The sequence below is a fragment of the Montipora foliosa genome, chromosome 9 (genome assembly GCF_036669935.1).
Source record: "Montipora foliosa isolate CH-2021 chromosome 9, ASM3666993v2, whole genome shotgun sequence".
In the NCBI taxonomy this organism is placed as follows: domain Eukaryota; kingdom Metazoa; phylum Cnidaria; class Anthozoa; order Scleractinia; family Acroporidae; genus Montipora; species Montipora foliosa.
In genome coordinates this window covers 42,588,943-42,613,942 of record NC_090877.1, presented here as the reverse complement: position 1 = coordinate 42,613,942, position 25,000 = coordinate 42,588,943, and the positions used below count along the sequence as shown (strand labels likewise).

The window sequence follows — 25,000 nt, the reverse complement described above, 5'->3', positions numbered from 1 at the left end:
TTCGTGATCTGTTTTTGGATTTCACCAAAAAACGCAAAATCCGTTTTTGGATTCAAGAATCCGTTTTCGGATTTTCCCACAAAAACGCACCCTTAATTCACCACTTTATTACATTCACCTTGTTTTTTTTTTTTGTTTTTTTTTTTGTTTTTTTGTTTTTTTTTAATCTCAGGCCATCCCCCATTTTTTCTCCGTTTAGCGTTGTCTGACCGTCCCAAATTTTTGGCATTTTCACAAAAAAAAAAAAAAAAAAAAATTGGTAACAAGGTTTTTAGGCCATTTTTATGTTGCATAGGAGTTTCCATGGTTGATCCTTTTTCCCACACTGTCTTATTTTGCAACAACATCCACCAAAGTTTCCGCCATATTGATTTTGGGTTCATGTCTTCCTGGCTCCAATTCCGTGGCTGCTTATGAGTTTTTTTTTTTAGGGTTTTTTTTTTTTCAATTCAATATCAGGAACTGCATTTGACACTAAACGGAAAAAAAAAAGAGGGGATAGCCTTAGGAGATAACAATATGGTTTTGACCTGAAGTTACTACCTGAGTTGGCTCCAGACCAACCTCAGGTCAACTTTGTTTCTCAGCCTTCTCATTAGAATTTTCAACAGCCGCTGCTGGCTATTTTCTACCGTAACTGCAACTGATTTACAAACTGATCTACTAAATGGGACAATTTTAAAGCCACAACACATACAAGCTTATTAAGCAACTCCCTTGACAAGTGTTCTGGGTTACAGGTTCAATTGAGAACCCTGGTTTCTCACAGTGTATTCCCCATACATGTACTAAATCTTTTATGAGGAGGTCAAGCCAAGAAGGCTCACGTGGCAATATTGATCAAAAGAGCCACATAGGGTGATGGAAATTTACAGCAGTCCTCACCCAGCATTTTCTTACCAACATTACCTTCTATATTATTAAAAAAAAATTAATTAAATCTTTTGTGAAACAATAATGGTATGGTTTGAGCCCAGGACTTATATAAATATAATCTTTGCAACATTTATGTAAAATTGCCCAGAAGAGCAACGTACATGTACTGTATTAAACAGACGGCTTCAGAGGATTGTTCGTGCTCTACGTTAAACGCCCTCAACAACATCCACCTACTTTAATTTAAGAAATCTTATTTCATCCTAAGAAATGTTCCAAATTATTGTAATACGTTATCTTTATATTGTACTACATTAAACCAGATGGTGCTGTGATCCAGATAAGAGGCTCAGCTACAATGATGCTATCAAAGCTCATCCATTTTTCAATGGGGTTGATTGGCAAAATATTAGGTGAGAATACAGTGTATTACGTTTTTAAACTCCAGAAGTGATGGCCCAAGACCCTGAAAATAAGGTACATTATACGTCTTTGCAGACAGTGCTCTCTGCACAAGTTTCTTTAGTTTGGTCTCCCACAAGATGAAGATTTAAGGATGTGTGACTCAATAACTGACCAGAACTAACCAAGGAAAAGTAACTGTTACTCAAATTTATTTCAGGGATCGACCAGCTGCTCTTCCAATTCATGTAAAATCAATTGATGACACTTCAAATTTCGACGAATTTCCAGAGTCAGACCTGGATTCAAGTAAGCTAATCACTCTATACTATTTTCAGAATGAACACAAAAACATTCTCAGCTCTTTTCTACTTTCCATCAACACAATCAACGGGAAAACAGATTTCAGTTTGCTTGTAAAATAAAATCAGCTCAGAGTACGAGTCCTTTTCTTTCCTTTCAACTGATTTCAAAGTCATGTAACAGGCACTTCTTTCATTTCTAGCTTAACACTAATCAGATCGTGACATCTTTAAAAATCATTCTGTTTTAGGAATTCTTCCATGCTACTTAAAAAAAATTGTATTACCCTGGTAAATGTTGTTGATAATGAAGTATTCTTGTTTCTTACATTCGAAAGTAATATTACTATAACATAAGATAATGTAGATGATGATGATGATGTTTCAACTGGCAGGCGCACTTCTAATCTTTGTCAGGCAGTAAGAGGTTCACATCTCAAGCAACAACATTAATATTGTTCAAAAAAGAAATGCTTAATTATCACTAAGCCTAGAATATTACGGGCTGATTTCTGCAATACCTCGTACCTTGGAAAAACTGTTACAATTGCAAACCGAGGAAACTTCCTCCACTGCAGTGGACGTAGAGAGTATAACATGTAAAATAATATATAAATTGCTCATCAATCGCACAAATCTTGTCCAGCCTACAGCAGACAAAAAACTCATCAACTGTGATTTTGATTGATCGCAACGCTGCAAGGTGTACTCACTTCCTTTTAGTGCCACAAAGGAAGTTAAATTATCTGTTCTCCAATATAAGACAGTACACAATATTCTCAGTACCAATAATCTGCTTCATAAAATGAAAAAGATTGATTCGCCTTCCTGCCCTTTTTACCCTGACACTAAGCAATCCATTTCTTACCTATTTGTGCACTGTACAATGGCAGTATCGTTCTGGAACGAGTTTACCGAGTGGTACCGAGAACTATGCAAGGAAAATGGCATGACGACCCTTACTGAACTAGAAATAATTTATGGTGTCTTAAAAGCCTCATCTTCGCTTCAAATCCTCAACCACCTTATCCTTATCGGCAAGTACTTCCTTTTCATCTGTGCCAAAAATGAGAAAAAATACCTATTGGCAGATTTTGTCGCTTCCGTACAAGAAAAAATAGACCTAGAAAAATATCGCCACACGCGAAAATAAACAAAAATAACTTCAACTCGAAGTGGAAAGACTTCATGTAGCAGTAAACAACTACAATCTTGGACAAAACTCTTGGGAAAAATTCTAGCTTAAGCATCATTTGGCCCGCACTCACAAAATAAATTGGGCCTTCCCCCCTTCCCATCATACCAATGTTAATACTGTGCAAGCCTTTGGTCGCTTTCTAAAACAACATTGGAATGGGGAGAGTGCAGAAAGTAGGAAGATTTACTCTTTATCACACAGACAAATTAGAGCGTCACATTTTCCCAACGAGTTTTGTCCAAGATTGTAGGTAAAATAGTGTATTTGTTCGAAATTGTATACGTAAATAATTTAGGTAATGTAAGTAATCCGCACTGTTTTCTTAGTAAATAATGTGATGGTCAGTTATCAACATTATTTTTAACGTATTTAACGTCAGTTATTGAACCGTGCTATATTGTAAATGTAGAAATGTGTTGTCCGTAATGTATGTACCATATTGCTTGTAGTTAAATGCGTCTAAACCTTTGTAATTAGTGTTTGCAAAAAGTGTAATTTAAAAAAAAAACTAAGCCTTTTGCAAAGACTGAGAACCCTTCTCACGACCTTTGTTTTTTTTTCCCCAGACTGGTTTAAAGACACAAAAATAGACGCTGCTGGAGGAAAGGATTGGGTGTTTTTAAACTATACCTTCAAACGATTTGAGGGGCTCACACAAAGAGGAGTCAAGCTTCCTGTGCTGTAAAAAATAATAAGTATCATGCAAAATAGAGTGATGGTTATTTTCCTACAATTTTTTGAAAAACAAAACCATGACATTAAATAATGAACATTAGAATGTCATTGCACTACTCTGACACTCTTTCAAGAAGGATATTGTGCGTCCATAAATTTTCTCTTTCAGAAGTTGCTTTTTAAATGGCCCACCTTCAATCGACAGGCTTTTCAACCCTTCATTTTGGTTATGGAAATTCACATTGCTTAAAAATCGTAGCAATCTAATTGCAATGGATGAATTTCAGTGGAATTTTCCTGTATGAAAATAGTTCTGCGGCATGCAATGCTTGTCGGTTGAAGGTGAGTCTCATATAGCAGTGGAAAGTTTAACATAGAGCGGTTTTCAATTGAGTGTCGAAAGTAATTAGATAATTACTTTGGTTTATAATTACTTCACTCAGTGATTGGTTCAAAGTTCTCGCGCCATTTTTTTCAACCAATCAGAAGTGAAACCAAAACTAATCGTGACTCGCGCGTGCACATTTTCCCGCCCTTTGTGTCGGCTACGTGTAATTACTTCGAGTTTTGATTGGTTTGCTGGATTGTCTCGTCCTTTTTGATTGGCCAAAGTAATTACTTTGGTTTTGGTTTTACGATACTCAATTAAAAATCGCTCTAAAAACATGCTATTAAAGGTGAGATTGCTATTAAGGCCCAAGTGACCAATCAACCACGGATGTATACAGAGCTCTGTAGAAAGAAAAATCTGTCTGAAGTATTTTACAAGACCTTGTTTCATTTTTCTTGGTTTTAAATATTGAATCACTTTTTTGCCACCAGAAAATCGTATGAGTTACTGTATGTCTTTTGCTGATCTTTATTCTGGATAATCATCCACACAACAAAGGAAGGGGGCACAACTCCTTTCATAGTGCATTAGCATGTTTCAAATTGTACGTAAAGATTACCATGTAATCAGTTAAGGTAGCATGTGGTTTGCCAGGTTGAATAATGTGAAAAGAGTTATTCTCAGGTTTAAAAATGCACTTTTCTATCATCGGGTTAAAATAATAATTGTGTCATGTAAATATTCTTCAAGCTGGTAAGTTGTGGCGTCAAAGAGTCTTTCAAAGCTATTTTCGGAACAATGTCATTTTGGAAAGGAGATTGGCATTATTGCATGAACGTTTTATATAAGATAGGAGCTGCCACACAACGATACAAAATCAATACAACTGTTTTTAGTACAGTACGGTTTATAATGTACACAATGTAATTGCTGGACTAGGTTTTGTTCTAAACTACGAGGGTCATGGACTGAATAATCAAAAAATTGCTACAAGGTAACTAGTACGGTGGATGAGTAATCAAATGGTGACGAGTGAAATTAGGGAATACTTTCACAAGTATACCATTTGATTAGCTATTGATATCATACGTTGAAAAGATGCAATTTTGGCACCGCAGGAAAAGTTGCCATGGCAACATTGTAATTTCACATATGAAATTACAAATTAACGTTGAAATTTAGCACCAAGATTAAGGAGTAATTTGTCACCCAAACATTATTTTTTTACCACAATAAGATTTTAAGTTGTCGATGATTTATGTGCTCAGTTTTTGAACCTTCAAGTCCAGTTCCCTGTGCCAGTGCTTGGAACATAGATACAATAATAATATTTATTAATTTTGATTGTACTACTACAATACTGCATTCATAATTATTTTACGAGAAGACTGTTACTGAATTAGACATTATTTAATGTAATACACGCACCAGCCACCTATCAATAGGTCGTTGACAAATCAGAAGTTCAGGTAATGTACTGGATTAAAGGGGATATAGATTGATAACCCATTGACAAGTACAATCGTCTGGTGTTCTACAAAGCAAAATCTAGACAGTTCACCCATTGACTCGTTGGAGTTAATGAGTTAACTAGCATGAGGGGAAAACGTGAAAACAGACTAGAAACAAACATGCATGTATTTTCACTGGCTTAGGGAACTGTCGCAAGTGAATAATGGCAAATCTTCTTTTTATCAATCATGTAGGATTTTCACATGTGCCAGAAGGAAGAGGCTTTGCCTCTATCTTTCCAAGCATTGACAAATAGACAAATAATTATTTTAGGGACTCTTGAAGAAAATGGTTTTAGAGGTTATCTGTTTAACGAGCTTGTATACAAAGTGAATGTAGGATGTGAGAACTAACGTAATAAAATGGTTCACCTCTCTGTTAAATTTGTTCCTCCCTCACAGGCAGATGTTAAACTACAAAACAAACAAGGGAGGTTCAAATTTAATGTTTGTTAGGCAGCAGAATCGTTCATTTTGTGTTGCTAGGTAACTAGACATGTACATAATTTTGGGAGTGTTGATAGTTTTAGAAACAAATCAATTGAATTAAAACGTACTGTACATACATTGCCATTTTGTTCCATGACTGGCCTACCAGACTGTAATGATTTTCCCTCAAATGTGTCTGATGCAATTTCCTGTTGGTGTCTTCCACAAACAATTCACTTCCACAGTAACAAAACAAGATAGCTTGATCCAGACATTGCTGAATAATACACGTAGGGTCATGGGTGATTTTCCACAAAATTAATAATAAAAAATTTAATAAAATAATTGAAAATTAAGACAAATATTTAGCTTTCACACGTTTGCTTAAAATTTGATTATTACTTCAAGCTTACGCAATTTACACGTACGTCATATTTCTACACACACACAATTATACAATTTTTGTGTATTCAACATTGGGTCCTTTGGTAAGAACAAGAGACTAAATATGTAGTTGTACATGATAATAATAATTATTATTATTATTGACAATGCTTTGAATGCAATAGACTTCAAGGATCAATGCAATTTTAAAAATGTCACTGGTAACTCTCATATTAGAGACCTTTCGAACCTGAAAATCATGCATTAAAAGAGTTCGTTTAACAACTGATCATTTGTTATTTTAAAGTGCTTATAGTGTTTTCTTTTTCTTTTTTGTTAAGTATTCCATTATAATTTATACTCTCTATGCTTGTCTTAACATATTATTTTTGTGTTTTAAAGTAGATTTTCTTGAGAAAGTTGCTATGTTCAGTTTTTAAGTGGGAACAAGAGAGTATGAGAGAGAGTCTGTGAAGAGACAGTCTATGAACAGTTCCTGTTTCACCACTTACTTTGTGATGTAGCAGCTCTCGTAATGTATAATGTGATAACCCAAGCCAAAAACAAGACTAAATAATTGAAACAAAGATTTAGACTTTAAAACAATATAAACTGCTTACAATACCAAACAGAAGCAGGTAACGAGAGCTGCTGCATTACTGAGGAAAGCAGGTGCACAAAAAATGCCCGCACAAAACTGGACTCGAAGGAGTGTGAAAGAGGGAATGCTCTTCATCTAGGGGTACAGTATGGTGTCCTTGGTTCGCGACTTTCCCGTATATGATGCTATGTTTCCTCGTAAACTAAAATACCACCAAAAACAAATGTGTCCGATGATTTCTAGATTATTCTTCTTTCACATTTCGAAATTTTGGCTTTCCTGCTATCGGGGATTGTGCGGAATTCAAGTTTGTTGACAGGCGTGTTAATTTCTCTTTTTAGAAAGTCTCTACTTTTGCGTCCCCGTGACTTTCATGGTCATGTTTACTTGACTTGTGTAAAGATAAAACGGGAACACGTGTCTCTTTACAGATCAGATTTACAGATAAACTAATTTTTGCGGTTGGGAACGAATTTGCTGCAGAGCTTTAAACTTTTGTTTTATCGACTCTTGAAAACTATCAACTATTTTCGCATAGGGGTCCTTGGTCCGCGACTTGTAATACTTAATATCCCAGAGAACTTAAATCTCGCAAAGCAGAGAAAGAAAACCTTTCGTTAAATGGAAAAGGTCTTTGCTTTAACTGAATATTTTCAAAATCTCCTTTATACAGGTTTACGAACGGGTTTGTCTAGAATACCTATATGGTCTCATAATGAAATGGAGGTTGTATTGGGAGAGGGTCAACTGAAAATAAAAGCAGATTCTATACTCACAACGGCAACCAATTAATACGACTGTAGCTGAGATATATCGAGGATAATAAAGAATAAATAAACTGTCATGTTCGTACAGAAATTATCGGGATTCACAGATATATATGTATTTTTTTTGGCTGCTTACATGATTCGCGGAGCAAGAACCAAATTCGTGGACGAAGGGCTCGCGATCACGTTCACCATTTTTCGAATTACAAGACAAATATTTCAGTTTGAAACTTGCCAATTTAATATTATCGCAAGAAACGAAAAAGCTATCTTCAGGGAAAATTTTAGTTCGTGGCGTTTTGATTCAGGTAAGATATTCAAGATTATTAAAAACTGGATCATTGGATAATGCAATTCGAGAGTTTTGATTGGCTAAACCATCATGGGTTATGAGCCATTATACGATGTTCTACAAACACGGCAAGCATATGCGTGATTTTTTTGGGCCTTTTTATTTTTATTGTAGTCTAGTTTTCTATATTTTGGGGGCGTTTTTAACAAAACAATTATTCCACTCGTGCTTGTTGGATATGAGATGATCATAGCCAACTCGGCGCTACGCGCCTCGTTGGCTATCTATCATCTCATATCCAACGCGCGCTCATGGAATAATAATTGTTAATTATCCTTTTTTCTCGCGGATCACGGACACCATACTGTGTAGTTCGATCTAAGGAAGGGGAAGTATAAGTAACAAAACTACTTTGAGTCAGGGTACAATGTAGCTCTTTGAAAGCAGCTAGGGAACAAAAATTATTGTAACAAGTGCAGAGAACTGTTTTAGCAGAGGAGCTTATTACAAGGGATGGGCTAAACAGTATAACTTGTTTTTCTTTCATAATTATTTTGTTTTCCATGTACACATAATTAAGTTTTAATCAACCCATGAGATTGACTGCTTAATGGTTTGAGAACCTTCAATATTTATACACAAAAATTGCATGCACCAGGTGGCAAACTCTTTAACTCTTGGTTTTTCCTTGTCTGAAATAAAGGATAATGTAGAAAACTGTTACTAAACGTTAATTAAAATGGACTGGCTTTCTGGTTAACAGGAATTGAAATATAGTGGAATACAATTTTCTCTATTGCCTTGAAAAATCAGTTTTGGACTCCAAAGTGTTAAATATAGAAAACAAATCTAATTTGTATCTCTATGTGTATCTTAAATTCAGTACAAACTTATACAAAGAATGATTATTGTAATCCCTTGTCCCCTTTTGTAGAAAACTACAATAAAGGGAGGTTGACTAAAGTACTGTAAACTAACATGCATCTAAACATAGTAGTAACTATGATCTAAAACACCTTAGGACAAAAGCATTGCACAAGTGAGTAAGGTTCATGTCATCCTTGGGAGTAGGTTTTTGAGGAGAGGGGAATGAAGGTTTTTTGGAGCACAGTTGAGAACCAACAAATCAACCCACATGTGGCAACATTGTGGCATGTGACTGCTCTCACCATTGCGCCATCCTGCTTTTTCATTCTCACATGAAGTGTAATATTATTACTCTTTGCTTGTCCCTCCAAAATTCTGCATAAGCATAATTGTTTTTTAAAATTTATTAAAAGAAAAACACGACACTCCTGAGTTTTACAGAGATGTTTCGGCAGACTTGCTTCTGCCATCTTCAGTGTAAAATGAACAATAAATTCCAGTGAAATATAAATACCAGAGAAATTACAATAATAATAGCTGCAATAATTAAGACCATGACAATAGTAATTCAAAATTAAACCGAAAGTTTTAAATTAACATGTTTGACCTGTGCAGCTTAATTTTAAATTACTATTGTGACAGTGAAATATAAATACCAGAGAAATTACAATAATAATAGCTGCAATAATTAAGACCATGACAATAGTAATTCAAAATTAAACCGAAAGTTTTAAATTAACATGTTTGACCTGTGGGGCTTAATTTTAAATTACTATTGTGACAGTCATAGTCTTAATTATTGAAGCTATTATTATTATTGTAATTTCTCTAGTATTAATTTTATATTTCACTGGAATTTACTGTTCATTTCACACTGAAGATGGCAGAGGCAATTGCCAAAACATGTCTGTAAAACTCAGGAGTGTCATGTTTTTTTAAAAATTAATTTCATCACTGCTTTTATCCAGACCTTTTTAAAATTTATTTTCTCTTGGGACTTATAATGGTCCCAAAAGAAACTGAAAACAATGCTTGTGCAAAATTTTGGAGGAACAAACAAAGAGTATTTTGGTATTTTAACAATTTGCTAATTCCTGTACTGTTAAATGGTGCATATGGCTAAATTTACAGTAACAGGCTAAAAGGGGTTAAGTGTTTGATGTCAATAATTAATGATCTTTAAGCTAACCTTGCATTACACAAGAGAATGAGGTTCTGCACAGCTGACAGCGTTGAGGTGTCATTTTGCCCGGTAATGAGGTGCCTGTCAATGATTACATGCATTCCATCTGGTTCAGTTGCTGGAAAATAAAAAAAAGTTTGGAGCAGCTATTTGAGTTAGTAGTTTTCTTGTCCTTCACAAGTATACAAGGTCGGAGCTGAACCACTCGGGTACGGCAGCTGCTTTGTACCCCTTTCAGTTTTCAGTTTTCCATTTCTCCACTCCCAGCAAAAAGAAAGGTAGGGGATATTGGCAATCAGGTTATAAGGTTATAACACTACAAACAGAGCCAGCAGTTGCTTGTGTTGGTTTTGGAAAGAGAACTTGTTTGCCCCTTCCTTTGGCATCTCCACTTGGATGAGGGTCTAACAGTTTCAATGGCACTTTGGCTTGTCCTCCTCTAGCAGGTAACACATGCAAATTAAATTGCTTGCTGGTTGGTTGACGTTGTACAAGAGCAGTTGGAGTTGTTGGTCCCGGACATAGTGGGGTTTGTCCTCCTTCTCTGAGATAAAAAAGCAGCAGGTTTGCCTGGGACATATAGGCTGGCTGTTCAGATAATAATGTAGTGGACGACCACATCCCTATTTTCCAACCAAACACGTTGATAGCCAGGTTGTTTTGCTTTTCAAACTTTAGAATTTGGCAAATTTGCATTGGGGTGAAAGTCCTGGAAAGGTCAAAATTGTGCTTGTGGAAGGGGTACTTTGAAGGCTGGTCCATGTGGTTATCCTGGACCAACCAAACCTGGAAAAGACCTCAGGCACCAAAAACATGGCCCATTTCCCCACCCTGGCCAAGAAGAGAGGAAAAGGAAAACACTGGAGGAGTTTGGCCCTGTTCGACCTCTGGAAAGATTGACATTTCTACCATCTCTACTGTGGTACTACGATTACCTGTACCTCGCCTTTCTCTTATTGGGGGAAGGGGCTGTTGGGGGGGGGGGGGGGGGGTACGCCGACTTTGAGGCTTACATAGAGAAAATCAAGGGCCCTGACCTCTACCGTGAAAAAAGCAACATGCAAAAGACAGAGCACTACTAGGCATGCCAGTTGAATAAGTTGCAAAGACTTACTTAATGCAGCAGCAAGGTTAATTTATATGGCACTTAAATTTTGCCATATCACACCTATTTTAGTGGAATTACATTGGTTGCCTGTTTGATGGCGTATTGATTATAAGATACTATTAATCACATTTAAGGCTATAAATGGCTTAGCACCACTGCATCTGTCTGATCTAGTAAGTATTAAGTCTTCTACATATTCATTTAGATCGAATGATAGTAAAATTCTTAGTGTACCACCAGTTAAGGGAAAGAAAACATGCTGGCTGCACCTAAGTTACCCAGAGACTTGCGTTTAGTTGACAATATAAGTAGTTTTAAGAAACAACTTACGACCCATCTGTTCAAATTAGCCTATAGTCTAATAATAATAACTATTATTATTATTGTGCAGCTATAGGCCACTTTCGAAAATACCACAATACTCTTTGCCCCTCTAAATTTTGCATAAGCATTGTTTTTGGAAACGCAAAATTTGGAGGAACAAACAAAGAGTATTATGGTATTTTCGAACGTGGTCTATTGTTACATTGTTGTGCAGTGCAACTGCCCAACGAGTACGGCAGTCCCAACACAGCAAAGCATCTTCAAGCACTCCAAGAGGAGGAGGAAAAGGTCCGCCAGGTGCTGGAGAACCTGCTGCCCACCTCGATGGCACAAGAGGACAGGTGAGCATATGAAACAGCCATGACACATGCCATGTGTGCCAAAAGTCCTTGGATGGAGAAAAAGCCCTCGACCATTGCCATATTTCTACAGTCTGAGGTACTGGCCACAAAGCCTCCAACCAAGACTACAAGCATTCCAGTTGTATTCCATACCTTGCAGGACTCCGACTCCCACTTGCTCCTGCAGGAGATGTCAAAACTAGAAGGCAAAATATTTTGTATTCCCAACAACACAGTAGTACACTAAATTCTCTTGTTCCCTTGGCAGGCTCCGGTTTGTGGACAGCAGCCTTGCTCGACAAGGTTGTGGCAGCAAACAAGCCTGAGGCCTTCTCAATCTCCACCCTATACAAAGCCGACCAACAGCGAAGCCAACTCCTGCTGCGAAAAGGCATCTATCCCTACAAATACATGGACTCTTATGAGCGCCATGCAGAGCCCAAGCTCCCACCAAAGGAGCCCTTCTATTCCAAGCTCTCCCACGAATACACCTCCAAGGAGGACTACACCAGAAAGGTGTGGGAAGTCTTTGGCTGCAAACCCTTGGGGATTACCACAACCTCTACCAACAAATGCATGTGCTCCTCTTCACCATGTCTTCAAGACCTCTCCTCAAAAACCAGCATTTCTAAATTCCACTTCGATTGGATTGAGGGCCACATTGAAAACTACTGGGCCACCAGTAAATATGTTAGCCTTGTTAAATAAAGTTGCTATTATAATAGACCTTTAGGAAAATGTGCTTGCACCAGTACAAGCTGGACCCCGCATACTACTACACCAGCCCTGGCCTTTTATGGGATGCATTGCTTTGAGAAACCGGGGTGGAGCTCCAGTTGATGATGGACTACGACCAGCAACTCTTTGTCAAGAAAGGACTGTGTAGGGGAATTTCCATGGTCTCAAGGCTGTTTGCCAACTGAAGGCAAACAGTCCCTTTGTCGAGGGCTACGACTCAAACAAGCCCAAGACCTACATCGTTCCACTTTGATTGGATTGACGGCCATATTGAAAACTACTGGGCCACCAGTAAATCATTATGTTAGCCTCGTTAAATAAAGCTGTTATTATAATAGACCTTTAGCGATATGTGCTTGCACCAGTACAAGCCGGACCACGTGCACTACTACACCAACCCCGGACTTTTATGGGATGGATTGCTTCAAGAAACCGGGGTGGAGCTCTGGCTGATGGTGTCAAGGATGTTTGCAAAGGCAAACAGTCCCTTGGTCGAGGGTTACGACTCAAACAAGCCCAAGACCTACATCCTCCACTTGGACGCCAACAACCTAAAAATTACATCGTTGAGCAATGTCCCACTCCCTGCCGACGGGTGGGTTTAGCTGGGTAGAGGACTTCTACAAGTTCAAAAAATCATTGCAAATCATCTGGCAGACAGCCCAGAGGTCTATATACTAGAGGTGGACTTGGAATACCCTGTAGAGCTCCACAAAGTATACAACAGCTATCCGCTGGCACCAGAGCGCTTGGTGGTTTAAAGAGAGTGGATGTCAGAGTGCCATTCCTGCCTCCTCAGCGAAGGGGTGGTACCTAGCAAGGTCGAAAAGCTGGTCCCCAATCTCTGGGACAAGGCTTGATACATGCTCCACCACCACAATCTTCAGCTCTATGTGGCCCAGGGCATGCAACTCCGAAAAATTGTTCGAGGGCTCCACTTCCGGCAAAGCCCCTGGATGGGGCCCTATACTGAACTGAGGAAGCAGGCAGCAAGTGACTTCGAGAAGGACTTGTACAAACTCTTGACAACAGCCTGTTTGGCAAGACCATAGAAAACCTATGCATGCGGGTCGATGTGTGACTGGTGCACTGGAGTGAGGAAGACAAGCTGTGCTGTTTGGTGGCCAGCCTGGCTTTTGCCTAAAAAATGTCTTCGACAATGACCTGGTGCACTTGAAATACACATGAGCAGCTTGGTGTTGTGCAGACCAGTGTATGTTGGCATGTCCATCCTCGACCTCTCCAAGCTATGTATGTACAACGTCTACTACAACCACATGTGGGTGGATTACAGGGACCGGTGCCACCTCCTCTATACCGACATGGACTCTCTCCTGCTTGAAGTCCAAACCAAAGACATCTACAAGGCCATGGCCCATCACATGCCCCTTTACAACACATCTGATGTTCCCAAGGACCATCTGCTCCACAGCATGACAAACAAGGTGATGGGCAAGATGAAAGACTAATGTGCCCCATCACCAAGTATGTAGGCCTCAATCCTCAGGTGACCGGTAAAACGCGAAGTGTGTAGTTTGGAACCACAGCCACCACAAGCAGTACAAGGAAGCTTTGTTCAACATAGAGACCTTTCGCCATGGTATGGACGTGTTGCCAACATGATACCTATGGGTAGTGTAGACAATGGCTGGCAAGGATATCTCACATTGGAACCAGCTCTACCGGTACAAAAAAATTAATTTCCAATGGGGACTTTCGAGCCGCCGTATGAGTGCTTGAGCCCACCCAATGCAAGCCACCAACACACCAGTTGTATCCGCAGACATGGAGATTGGCTCCAAAAGAGGTTGCATGCCAACCTTCCCCCTTGAGAAATTCCAAAAAAGACAGAAGACATACGACATTGGCCTTCGAAAGGAGTTGGACCCCCTTGAAGACCTAGAGCACTGGAGCCACTCTTACAAGCCCAGAGTGGCTGACATCTTGCTTCCATCCTCTCTCCTGCGTGGAGTCCAGGAGCCTGTGTACAAATTAGGGGATTGGCCAAAGCCCTCCACTCGCTTTCTCCATGCCTCCCAGGTCACATGGCTCTTGGAGGGGAGGGACTGCAACAACTTTCTCAAGCTCTCCCTGAGCAAAAAGGCAGGTAAAGTACAACAACACCTAGCGAAAAAGTGCTTGCAACCCAATAGGTGAAAGGGTTGTCCAAGGGTATCCAAGCCATGGAGAAATGAAAAGTCAAACCTGTGGATGGAAAACAGCAAACATGCAGTGTGTGGACGAGAATGCACAGCAGAGTACTGCTAGTTCCACACACGCTGCAGCCAGGCATGCCCTGCCACTGCTGTGGGACATGCACAGGTTCAGCGATGGACTTTGGAAGGGTTGCAGAACAGGACTGTTGGAAGAAGGCTGTGTAGCAAAGAGGTTTTCCAAGGTTTTGGCAGAACTGGAAAGCACATACTAGAACCTAGCTGCCTCCATTGCTGTTTGAAAGAGCGACATGTTGGTAGTGTTCTGGAGCTGTTTTGCGGATGGCGTCTTGCTCCAAAGGCTGCTTTTTGCGGCAAACATTGTGCGAGTGCAGGGTGCAAACAAGTGGAATGCCTTGCTTTTTCTTCAGTTGGGACTTGGTCTCCATCGAGCCTGTTTGTTTGCTCCAAGCTTTGCTTGCTGGCAGGCACTAGTCTACTTGGTGCTGCTGCACTCACCAAGTACCTGCAAAGTATCTGCACAAGAAGTTGTGAGTACCTGGACAGGCACCTGCACAATCGTGACAAATTCCTGCAAGTTGCTGCACAACAACACGACACTAACACACAAGTACCTGGACAGGCTGCACAACACCACAAAAGAAGTGGAGCAATGCCAACAATATTTCATTTTGCACTGGTGCACACATGTGGAAAAGTATGCTGCAAAGGCAAGAATAGTCTGACGAGGAAATCCAAGAAATGACTCCCTTGTGTAGAAAGGAAAACGCTGCCTGCATTTGAAAGCAGTTTTGAATTGGCACCTCGAGGTTGTACACGATTTGGAAAGAGCCCACAGAGGTGCCCAAAGAGGCTTCCGCAGAGTCACCCCCTAGGCAGTACAAAGTCATCCACATGACTTCGCCACAAATGCAATCGCTCGTCGATTCATCCACGGAGCCCTCCAAGGTGCAAAAAAAAGTTGATGTGCTTCTTGAGGCAAAACAGGGCCAGGAGGAAGAGGAGGCAGGTCTAGCTCAAGCCACCTAGGAATGGTTCCAGGGCTCTGTCATGGAAACCGAAGGAGTAGTCACAGCTGAACTTGGCAGCATTGTGCTAGTTGTTTGGGTCAGCCAACAAAAGGCGTAAAGGGACTGTCTTAGTAATCTTTTGGTTAAATATGCAGACGACATCTCCTTAAGCATACAGTTTGGAGCTAAATTCAGTCATGGAATGGGCAAAAGATAATCGCATGAGTTTAAACCTAGGGAAAACAACAAAAGATCAATCTGCCCCTTTGCAATATATTAAGGGCAAGTCTAATTTAAAACTCTTAGGAGTTATTTTTTGAGGATAATCTAACCAACTGGGATGCACATTTTGATCATATGTTATCCAAAGGTACAGTAGTTCTCGTTTTCACATTTTGCGTGTCTGCAAATACTATCATGGGTTTTCGGTGTACTAGTTAGATCTTTTTAAGTCGTTAATTCTTTCAATTTTTACTTATGCTCTTGAGGTTTGGGTTGGTGCTTTCTATAACTGTTACAAATATCTTAGCCGTATTGATAATTTTTTTAATAGAACTTTTAAATAAGGATATACTAAAGAATGTTATTCTGTTTTGAATATTTTATCTGAAAGGGTCGCCAGCTTTGGGAGAAAATTAAGTCTCCTGACAATCCACTTCATCACCTCTTACCGCCAACTAGGGATAGAGTTTTAAGAAATAGGGCTCACTCTTTCATCATACCAATAATAAGGACTAACTTCATTAAATCAAATAATTAGTTAATTTTAGAAATTTGTAAACTGATCACATCTGTTGTTCAGAGATGTTTTTTCATGTGTACAATAAAAATAATTATTTATCTTTTGGTTTTGGAATTTTTTTGTTGTTGTTGTACCTCTTTCTTCCATACATTTCCCAAATAACCCTGCAGGTAATATTGTGTTGATCGTCTTGGTAGTGTGCTGTCATCTCTTCATTCGAAAAAAATAATTTGCTTAATAATAATAATAATAATACAATCAAAAGAAAAAGCAATCCAATACCAGTTTGGGAAAATCTTCGCCACTCTTTTTTTCATGAAATCAGCTTCTTCATTTCCACCTTTTCACACGGATCTTCTAAAAATACCAAGTTCTACCACACTACGTCACTTACCACTGTACGTGCCCCCATTATCCTTGATCCAGTCCTCAATGATTAGGGGAAGACTTGAAAAATCAGGTGAACGAGCTGACTCAAAAACTGACGGCTGATAAGGCAATAAAGAAATGAAGGCTTTACAATTATGATTATTTGTCTGATCTAAAGCCACACCCTCTCATCATAAATCAGAATCTGCCCTAATCAAAGTAAAAATTATTTATGAAAATGCTCACCACTTGTGGCAAGCTGCATACATGCACATGCAGACTTAACTTGATTGAAAGAACCTTTCTCAGGATGTGAGCTGTTCCCAAAAGGGTAACTTTTCAAGGCTTTTATATATGCACCTTTACTGAACATGGGGTTTTCTCAACATACAATGTTACAGTAATTTAATTTCCAACCCCTTTTCATTACACCCAGTACACCAATAACTACAATGTACATGTTCAATGTTGATGTCTTCATTTTCATCTGGGTCAAACATGCATGGCATTGTTGGCTTCTTCAATGCCCGAGTCAGTAAGGACCTGGAAAGGGTTTGGGAGGTTTATGTCATCCAATACAGAGAGGTGTGCATATGTATAACTGTTCCTATAATATTGAGTACAAATATTAAGAACATAAAAGAGCACTATACGTACTTTGAATTTGAGATTAAACTAGATGCAATTTGTAAGCCACTGTTAACCAAGCAAGCAATTAACTCAGCAAATTTTGTAATTTTTCCGTACGCTATGGAGCATTTTCTTAACTCTGCCTGGAGACTACACTGTAATTGTCTACTGCCGGTCCTAAGCAGGGATAAAGGAAGAAGGTTGGGAGTGGGGTTAGCACCTTCACCCTAAAAAACAAATTCAGCTACAAAAGCATTGACAACAAGAAACCAAAGCAGTCCCCTGGGCGGGGAAGGGTCTCCTTTGAGGAGACTTATGACGCTTTGCAGTGAAAGCCGGAATGAAGCTGCAAGACTGACTCCCTTCCTGACACCAGAACAACCACAAGAGTAGCCATGTGGAACATCTGGACAATGTTTGAGGCAGGAAGAACCCACCAGGTAGCAAGAGAGATGAGGAACTACAACATCAGAGTTCTTGGATTGAATGAGACAAGGTGGCTACAGACAGCACAGCTGAGACTTTCATCTGGAGAGCAGCTGCTGCACTCCGGTCACACAGAGGGAGTGGCCCTAATGCTGGCACCGGAGGCACAGCGCGCTCTCATTGCCTGGGAACCTGTCAACTCCCGCATCATCACAGCCAAGTTCACCACCAAGAGGAAAGAAGTCAGGCTGAACATCATTCAGTGCTATACTCCCACCAATGATGCGGAAGAGGGGAAGAAAGACGACTTCTACCAGAAACTCCAGAGAGAGATCAACAAAGGAGGAGCCAAAGACATGACCATCCTCATGGGAGAGTTTAACGCCAAGATGAGCTTGGACAACACTGGCTAGGAGGACTCCATGGGGACTCGCGGACTAGGCCAGATGAATGAGAATGGTGAGCGTTTTACGGACCTGTGCGCCCTTAACCAGCTGATGATTGGAGGAAGCATCTTCCCGCATAAGCACATCCACACATGGAGATCGCCCGACCATGTTACCAAGAACCAGATTGACCACATCTGCATCAGCCACAAGTCCAGGAGATCATGGAGAGACGTGCGCACAATGAGACCTGCAGACGTGTCATCAGACCACCATCTTCTCCTAAAAGCAGTGAGACTCCGACTGAAGAGATTCACTAACACCAACAACACACGGACAAAGTACAATGTCGAACTGCTCAAGAACAAAGACACGCAGGCAGCATTCAAGACCAACCTTTCCAACAGATACCAGCAGATACAAGACCTGATAGACCCAAGACTGACATCAAGACACACTGGGAAAACCCTAAGAAGATCTGGCATGACACATGTGAGGAAGCCCTTGGCAAGAAGAAGACAGAGCACAAGGATTGGATCTTTGCCGACACCATCTGCAAGCTTGAGTCAAGGAAAGCGAAGAAGACCACGCTCAACACGAGCCGAACGAGAGCAGCGCAGACTAGAGCCCAGGCCGAGTATACAGCAGCAGACAGAGAGGTGAAGAGGAGCATCAAGAATGACAATAGAGACTACATCGACAACCTTGCCAGCCACGCCAAGACAGCAGCCGTACAGGGAAACCTGATGGACCTGTACCTGATGACTAAGAAGCTGTCAGGCAAGTTTCAACAGACAGACAAGCCAGTGAGAGACAAGAACAAATGCACTGATGACAACAGAGGACCAGCTGAAGCGGTGGGTGGGACACTTCAGGCAGCTAGTAAAGCGCCCTGCCCCCGACACGTCACCAGACATCCCACCTGCCGAGGAAGAACTACCCATCAACTGCGACAAGCCCTCCAAAACTGAGATCAGAAAGGCTATCAACGCACTCAAGAACGGGAAGGCAGCAGGGCCGGACGAGGTACCAGCAGAAGCCTTCAAAGCAGACACGAAGACAGCGGTCAACATGCTGCATAGCCTCTTCAGCAAGATCTGGGAAGAAGAGGAGGTACCGGCCCGGTAGACGGAAGCCATCATTATCATCCTGCCAAAGAGAGGGGACCCCAGGAACTACAGCAACTATCGAGGGATCATACTCCTGTCCGTGCCAGGCAAGGTTCTCACTGTCAGAGTTCTACTGGAGAGGATGGAATCTAGGCAGTCAACCAGTGGTCAAGCAGATTCTGCGAAGGGAGTGGGGCTGGGTTGGACACACCCTTAGGCCGCCAGCGTCCAGCACTACACACAAAGCACTGACCTGGAACCCACAGGGAAAGAGGAAGAGAGGTCGGCCTCGCAACAGCTGGAGGCGAGACACTGAGGCAGTTATGAAACAGAAGGGAACCAACTCGACAGGACTGGCCAGAATAGCCCAGAACAGAGTGTGATGGCCTATGCTTCACCAGGAACGATGGGCTTGATAGATTGATTGAGCATTTTCTTGCTTTTTATTAAAGCCAATTCTTTGGGAGGATGTATTAGACATGGTACATTTACATGTATCAGGGAGGGGGGGGGGGGGTATCTAATACAAACTTCACAGTTCACGAGGGGCATCTATTAGTAAGATCATTGTACGGTAACTGAAAAAGTTCCGTCATGTGGCACTCACACACCGGTATCAATAACTTGACACTTCTGTGTTGGCTGATGTCTGTTAGTGTAAAGTGGTAATTTATTGCTTTACAGTATTGTCAAATGTTGTCAAGGTCCATTTTACAACAGGTGTTGTTACTGTTATTATTGTTATCAACAGTTAAGGGAAGCACGGCAAGCTGGACACCAGACTAAGCCATATACAAAATTATTCTAATTAATTATGTTAAAAAGTATTGAATGTAAAAAGGAAATTTAGCGAAAAATACATGTCTGACATTGTATGTACCCCAGTCACACTGTAACTTTTGAAACTCCAGGATTGTGATCCCTCTCTCTTTGCTGAACAAAGACCAGCAATACCATGTCCAATCGCACAGATGGGCTCTGATAAGGGAAATACACAATTTGAGTTGCATTCAGTAGGATGTACACCATACGGCAAAGGGAATAAAATTATTTTTAAGGATATTAAATGCAATGATACTGTTTTGGTATGAAAGCTCTTACTGCAAGCTAGGAAGGCTCACTCTTTGCAAAGCCCTTCTAACCATGATCATGGAAGTTGCAGTAATTAATGTTCTCTGTCAAATGAAGTGGGAATCGGACATGGCCAATTCACCGCAGTAGGCTTCAATGCATCACCAAAATGAGTGACAGCAAGCTTGGCCTGTAACTCTCCTGAGGCCAACTTGGTGACTTCAGATGACAAGGTCAGCGACAGCACTACTAGTGATGATGACAATGATAACAAGTGTAGAAAATGATGTGAATGCAGAAGTGGTGAGCTTTTTATTCAATCTTTGATAATTATTTACATGTAGGTCAATGCTCGTGCATATATGCAAAAATCTCCCTGCAAGTTAGCTCATTTTTTGTGGAGCCCCTAAATGGTTGTGACAGTTGAGGTCCACCCCCCCCCCCCCCCAACCCAGGCTTAAGTAAAGGCATCACAAAAAGCATTGTCTTCAACATCCAATCTTAGCGCAGACAGGAAAAAATAGAGACTTTCAAAAAATGATATCAGGGCAGGAGACTTGAGGCACTTAATCATTGCCAAGCATTCAGTGCTGACCTGTACGTGAAAATTATAGCAGAAAACTAGTGTGGATTAAAAATTGTTTGCTTAGTTTCCACCAAGATGAAAATGGAGAATTTAAATAAAACACATTAAGGTAATTCCCTTGAAATTGTTCTACTATCAAACTGTTTTGGAAATTTGGCATAATTAACATTCATGATATGAACATTAAAAAAATGCAATAAGAAAATGGGGTCACCGTGCTTGTTTATGCGTCAGCAGGCTCGTAAATGGGGTATTTTTACTGTTTTCGCATTAAAAATTCGAATCACCTTCATATAGAATTAAGTCTTGGTTAGTCTTCAAAGACACAAAATTTTATTTTGAAAATAAAGCTTCTTTTATTTACATAAGAGTAATGCTTCATTTACGCCGACTTTGATTCCCTGGTTGTGGGAATAGTGCACTTTTTGGGACAGTTCCGGGGTTAGCTTGAAGTCCTTGCCTTGGGTAAAATACACCCAGTACGGAACTGTTTTCCAAAAAAAATTCATGTTCTACTATCAAACTTTTTTTCTTCTTCAAATATGTTCTTTATTAGACTGTTCCTAGCAAATACCTGAAAAAAAAGTCGGGGGTCACCATGCTTGTTTGTCAGTTTTAGTTTGAGCTAAATCTCTTACGTTTTGTATGCGCACGTGCTCATGTGCGCGCGCTAATGACATGAAAATCGTGCGCAGTAGGGATGCGCAATGCAATACTAAGGAATTACCTTAATTACTGTGGTGGGGCTTATTGATACGTTTTATTGCAAAACACATCAGATCTGCAGATCTGCAAATGTACACTGAAACTTACTTTTTTCATGGATAAATGCATTGAGTACTTTAGCAAGCTCATTGTTTTGAGCAAGGTCATGAAGTGCTCCAGGAGAACTTGGAATCAGTATTGCACCAAACCTGGAAGCTGCAGAAAAACGTGTGAGTTCTAGAAAGTATTTTAAATGATAATGAACCAGTGGAAAGTCTGAATAAGCTGGCACTGGAAGGTACTTTTTTTTTTGTTCGTGGAAAAATTAGGTCTTAAAGAATTGAAGTAAGAGGAAATTTTATCAGAGCATACAGTCATGTACAATCTCAATCAGGTAATTAACTGTACTTTGAAAAATTTAACAACTTTAGATTCAATTATTTTGATTTTGATTGTCACATTTCAGCTTCCATAATTTACTTGATTATTAATAATTATGTTTCAAATCTCCTCCTCTATTGATCAACATGGCAGCACAAATTCTTTCCTACTCTAACAACTCTGATCTATGCATGTACGTCATTCAAGTAAGTAAGATGCACGCCAATTTTGATAAGCTTGACAAAATGCAAAGTGTCCCCTAAACTCTTCTCTGAGTTCAAGGTCCATACTGTAAAATTGCGGACCAAGTATTTTCCAGTTGATTTATGGTGCGGGCCATAAATAAATGGAAAAAACGAGGATCCGTATTTTTACAGTACAGCCCAAGAAAAAAGAGATTAGTACTTAAGATAATTATTTATTATATCTCTAACATAATCAGGCACGTGGGAAAGGAAACTAGTTGCAGTCAAGCAGAAGGTTTAACTGCCACAAAGAATGCCGCACGCATTAACATCTGAAAAACTAATAAAATTAATCATGGCTTTTTGAGATAGTAGCTAGGCTAAGCATGATTCAAACAGTTTTACAAGTTTATGTAACTTAAGCGGCATAAAAACCTAGATAGAAAACGTTTTATGAATTGAAAATTTCAAGTTTTGTGGGACGTACTCCAGAAATTGAGAATATAATTGACCCTGCTAAATCGACCAATCATAGGGTGTGTACTATCTGAGGGAGATAATGAAAACATGTACATTACCCTTAAACCTACATGTAACCCAGCTAAGACCTAAAAGGCACTTTGTGTGGAAAATCGAAGTTAGTCGTGTACATTGAATGGCATGACTTTCTCAACCTAACTAGCAGTATCGCACTTCTGAACATTAAATACAAATAATTGTACCATCAACATCCTCAAGTTTTCCTGGAACTGAGAATGGCTTGGCTCTGAATTCATTTAACCACTTCCTGCTATTTTCATCAGACTTTACAAAATCTATTTGCTGTCCCTGCAAATAGAAATCACAGATTAATTGAAATCACTGCCTCCACGTCATGCAACCTACAATAAAATGTGTTTAATTGCCAGACCTGCCAACTTCTGATAATTTAAAAGGAAAACCTGGACTACACTATTTATGGTCACCAATTCTCCTCCAAATCCTCAAGCAATCCAAAGTGCTGCCATCTTTGTTTGTAATAGCAAGAGCCAGGGATGGAAATTACTCACCTATCCTGCCTTACTCCCTGCCCAGTCGTTGGAGTTGCCCCCCTCCCTACCTCAGCCTCAGCTTGACCATCACAAACAAAGATGACAACAGTTGCAGGGGTGTGTGCTTTCAACAATCCAGCAGGAAAATAGGAGACAAAGAACAGTCTTATCTCAGTGGACTTATTTGTGAAAAAATCTGGAATTTCTAGATATGAGTAGACAAAGTTTTTTTGTTTCTTTGTTTTCTTTCTTTAAGTTTCTTTCAACCACAATCCAGGATTTCAAGTTATACCAGCCCACACGGGTGGAAGGCGAGTGCCCCCAATATTAATCCAGTGTCTCCCAGCCACCTTCATCACTCCTTCCTCTCCTCCTCCTTGGATTAGTTCGGACTCATACCTTGAGGAGCAGAGCTGCATACAATCAGACAGCTTTGTTGGCCAGTCATTAGACTGTGAGCAATCTCTTTCTTTTCCTAGTGTTCAACAGTGGCGGATCAAGGGGGGGGCCCCCCCCCCCCCCCCCCTTATTTTGGCAAAAAAAAAAAAAAAGGTAAAAATTAAGGCTAAAATTTTTTTGGGGTTCACACACTCAAAAAAACGGGCCCCCTTCCCCCAATGGATTTCAAAATGACTGCCATACCACTTAGGGTGTTCAGCCTCAAAAGGTCCACAGCAGGAGCTGTAGCAGTACCTATGACAGGAGACATTTGACAGTTAACCCTTTCAGCCCCGATAGTGCCAAATGGCACTTATAGATTTTACCCTGTCTAACGCCAGACGATTTTACTCGTCAGTAGGGAACCCCTCGGGGCTGAAAGGGTTAAGCTAACAGCGTGAAAAAAATATGTCCCTGTTTAACCCTTTCAGCCCCGATAGTGCCAAATGGCACTTATAGATTTTACCCTGTCTAACGCCAGACGATTTTACTCGTCAGTAGGGAACCCTTCGGGGCTGAAAGGGTTAATTAGTTCTTAATTTTGTCTAATTAAAACCCATGATTTGGTACCTCTTAGGGGTGAAAAGAATTTCATGCCACACCCACAAGACAGGATCTTGGTAACCTCTTCCGGGTTCTTTCCAATATTTCCGACGAGCACCAACCCTTCCCCCCCAAATGCAGAGAAATGTTCTGGCCTGGCTCATCCCGCTGATCAATTCCTTACTAATTCCCTAATTAATATTTCAAGGAAAGCTTTTAATAATTTATGGTACATGTAATCCAAATAAGTACCTGAGGTGTTGCAATCTGTACATTGAAGACTGAATGCGTGAGTGTAAAAGCGTGAATGAACGATTGAGCCGAGACACCTAAACATCATGGAATGAAACACAAAATATTGATTCAGTTCAAGAAAGTCTGACCTTCCAAACCTCACACCTTGAGGTTTGAGGTTTGGATTGGTTGCACTCACACCTTGAGGAGAGGAGCTGCACACAATCAGACAGCTTGGTTTGCCAGCCATATTGAATGGTAATTTTCGTCCCAGACTCCGGCAGAGTGACGAATGTTCACGCATGCGTTCAATTCACCAGTCAGCAACGGACAAAACGGGAGCCCTTCCGTACAGAATCTTGAAGATCATCTTTTCATCGCGTATTTTATGTGCCATTTGTGAATCAGGCATCTTCCAAAGAATAGGATCTTCATGGGCATTTATTTCCGACTAAATAATGTTTAAACATGAGTTTCAGGTAAGTGAATTTCGCGCTGTTTATATGTGACCCTTGTAATAACCTTTCCGAAATTGGTTAAGTTCATCATGACAGATTTTTCTTTAAATTTTCCCTTTTTGTCTTTGCATGGCGTTGTGATGCTAGGGAGGTCCCTTTGTGGAAGTGTTCAGCGCCCAAGGCCGTGATGTGG

General features: G+C 40.2%; 3 protein-coding genes across 4 annotated transcripts in view; 2 read left to right on the top strand and 1 right to left on the bottom strand.

The window, feature by feature from the left end:
* LOC137970396 (serine/threonine-protein kinase 38-like) overlaps positions 1 to 6,397 on the top strand; it is a 21,981-nt gene extending 15,584 nt beyond the window's left edge. For both annotated transcript variants that reach the window (XM_068816922.1, XM_068816923.1), the window contains exons 13-15: positions 1,200 to 1,289; positions 1,499 to 1,587; positions 3,345 to 6,397. In XM_068816922.1, coding sequence (XP_068673023.1) covers positions 1,200 to 1,289; positions 1,499 to 1,587; positions 3,345 to 3,463 — 298 coding nt within the window. In that variant the 3' untranslated portion in view covers positions 3,464 to 6,397. The remainder of the gene's footprint in view (positions 1 to 1,199; positions 1,290 to 1,498; positions 1,588 to 3,344) is intronic.
* A 1,894-nt stretch (positions 6,398 to 8,291) lies between these two features.
* On the bottom strand, positions 8,292 to 24,621 carry LOC137970398 (glutamine amidotransferase-like class 1 domain-containing protein 1). Its single transcript, XM_068816927.1, has 8 exons — positions 24,551 to 24,621; positions 24,368 to 24,444; positions 22,826 to 22,931; positions 21,646 to 21,753; positions 20,056 to 20,153; positions 16,650 to 16,743; positions 9,825 to 9,936; positions 8,292 to 8,460 (listed from the first exon to the last, which is right to left on the bottom strand). The coding sequence occupies exons 1-8, from the start codon at positions 24,597 to 24,599 to the stop codon at positions 8,439 to 8,441; spliced, it is 666 nt and encodes a 221-aa protein (XP_068673028.1). The 5' UTR covers positions 24,600 to 24,621; the 3' UTR covers positions 8,292 to 8,438.
* A 38-nt stretch (positions 24,622 to 24,659) lies between these two features.
* LOC137969493 (protein CFAP20DC-like) overlaps positions 24,660 to 25,000 on the top strand; it is an 11,259-nt gene continuing 10,918 nt past the window's right edge. Inside the window, exons 1-2 of the mRNA XM_068815774.1 lie at positions 24,660 to 24,828; positions 24,955 to 25,000. The exon at positions 24,955 to 25,000 is cut by the window's right edge and continues 578 nt beyond it. Coding sequence (XP_068671875.1) covers positions 24,808 to 24,828; positions 24,955 to 25,000 — 67 coding nt within the window. The 5' untranslated portion in view covers positions 24,660 to 24,807. The remainder of the gene's footprint in view (positions 24,829 to 24,954) is intronic.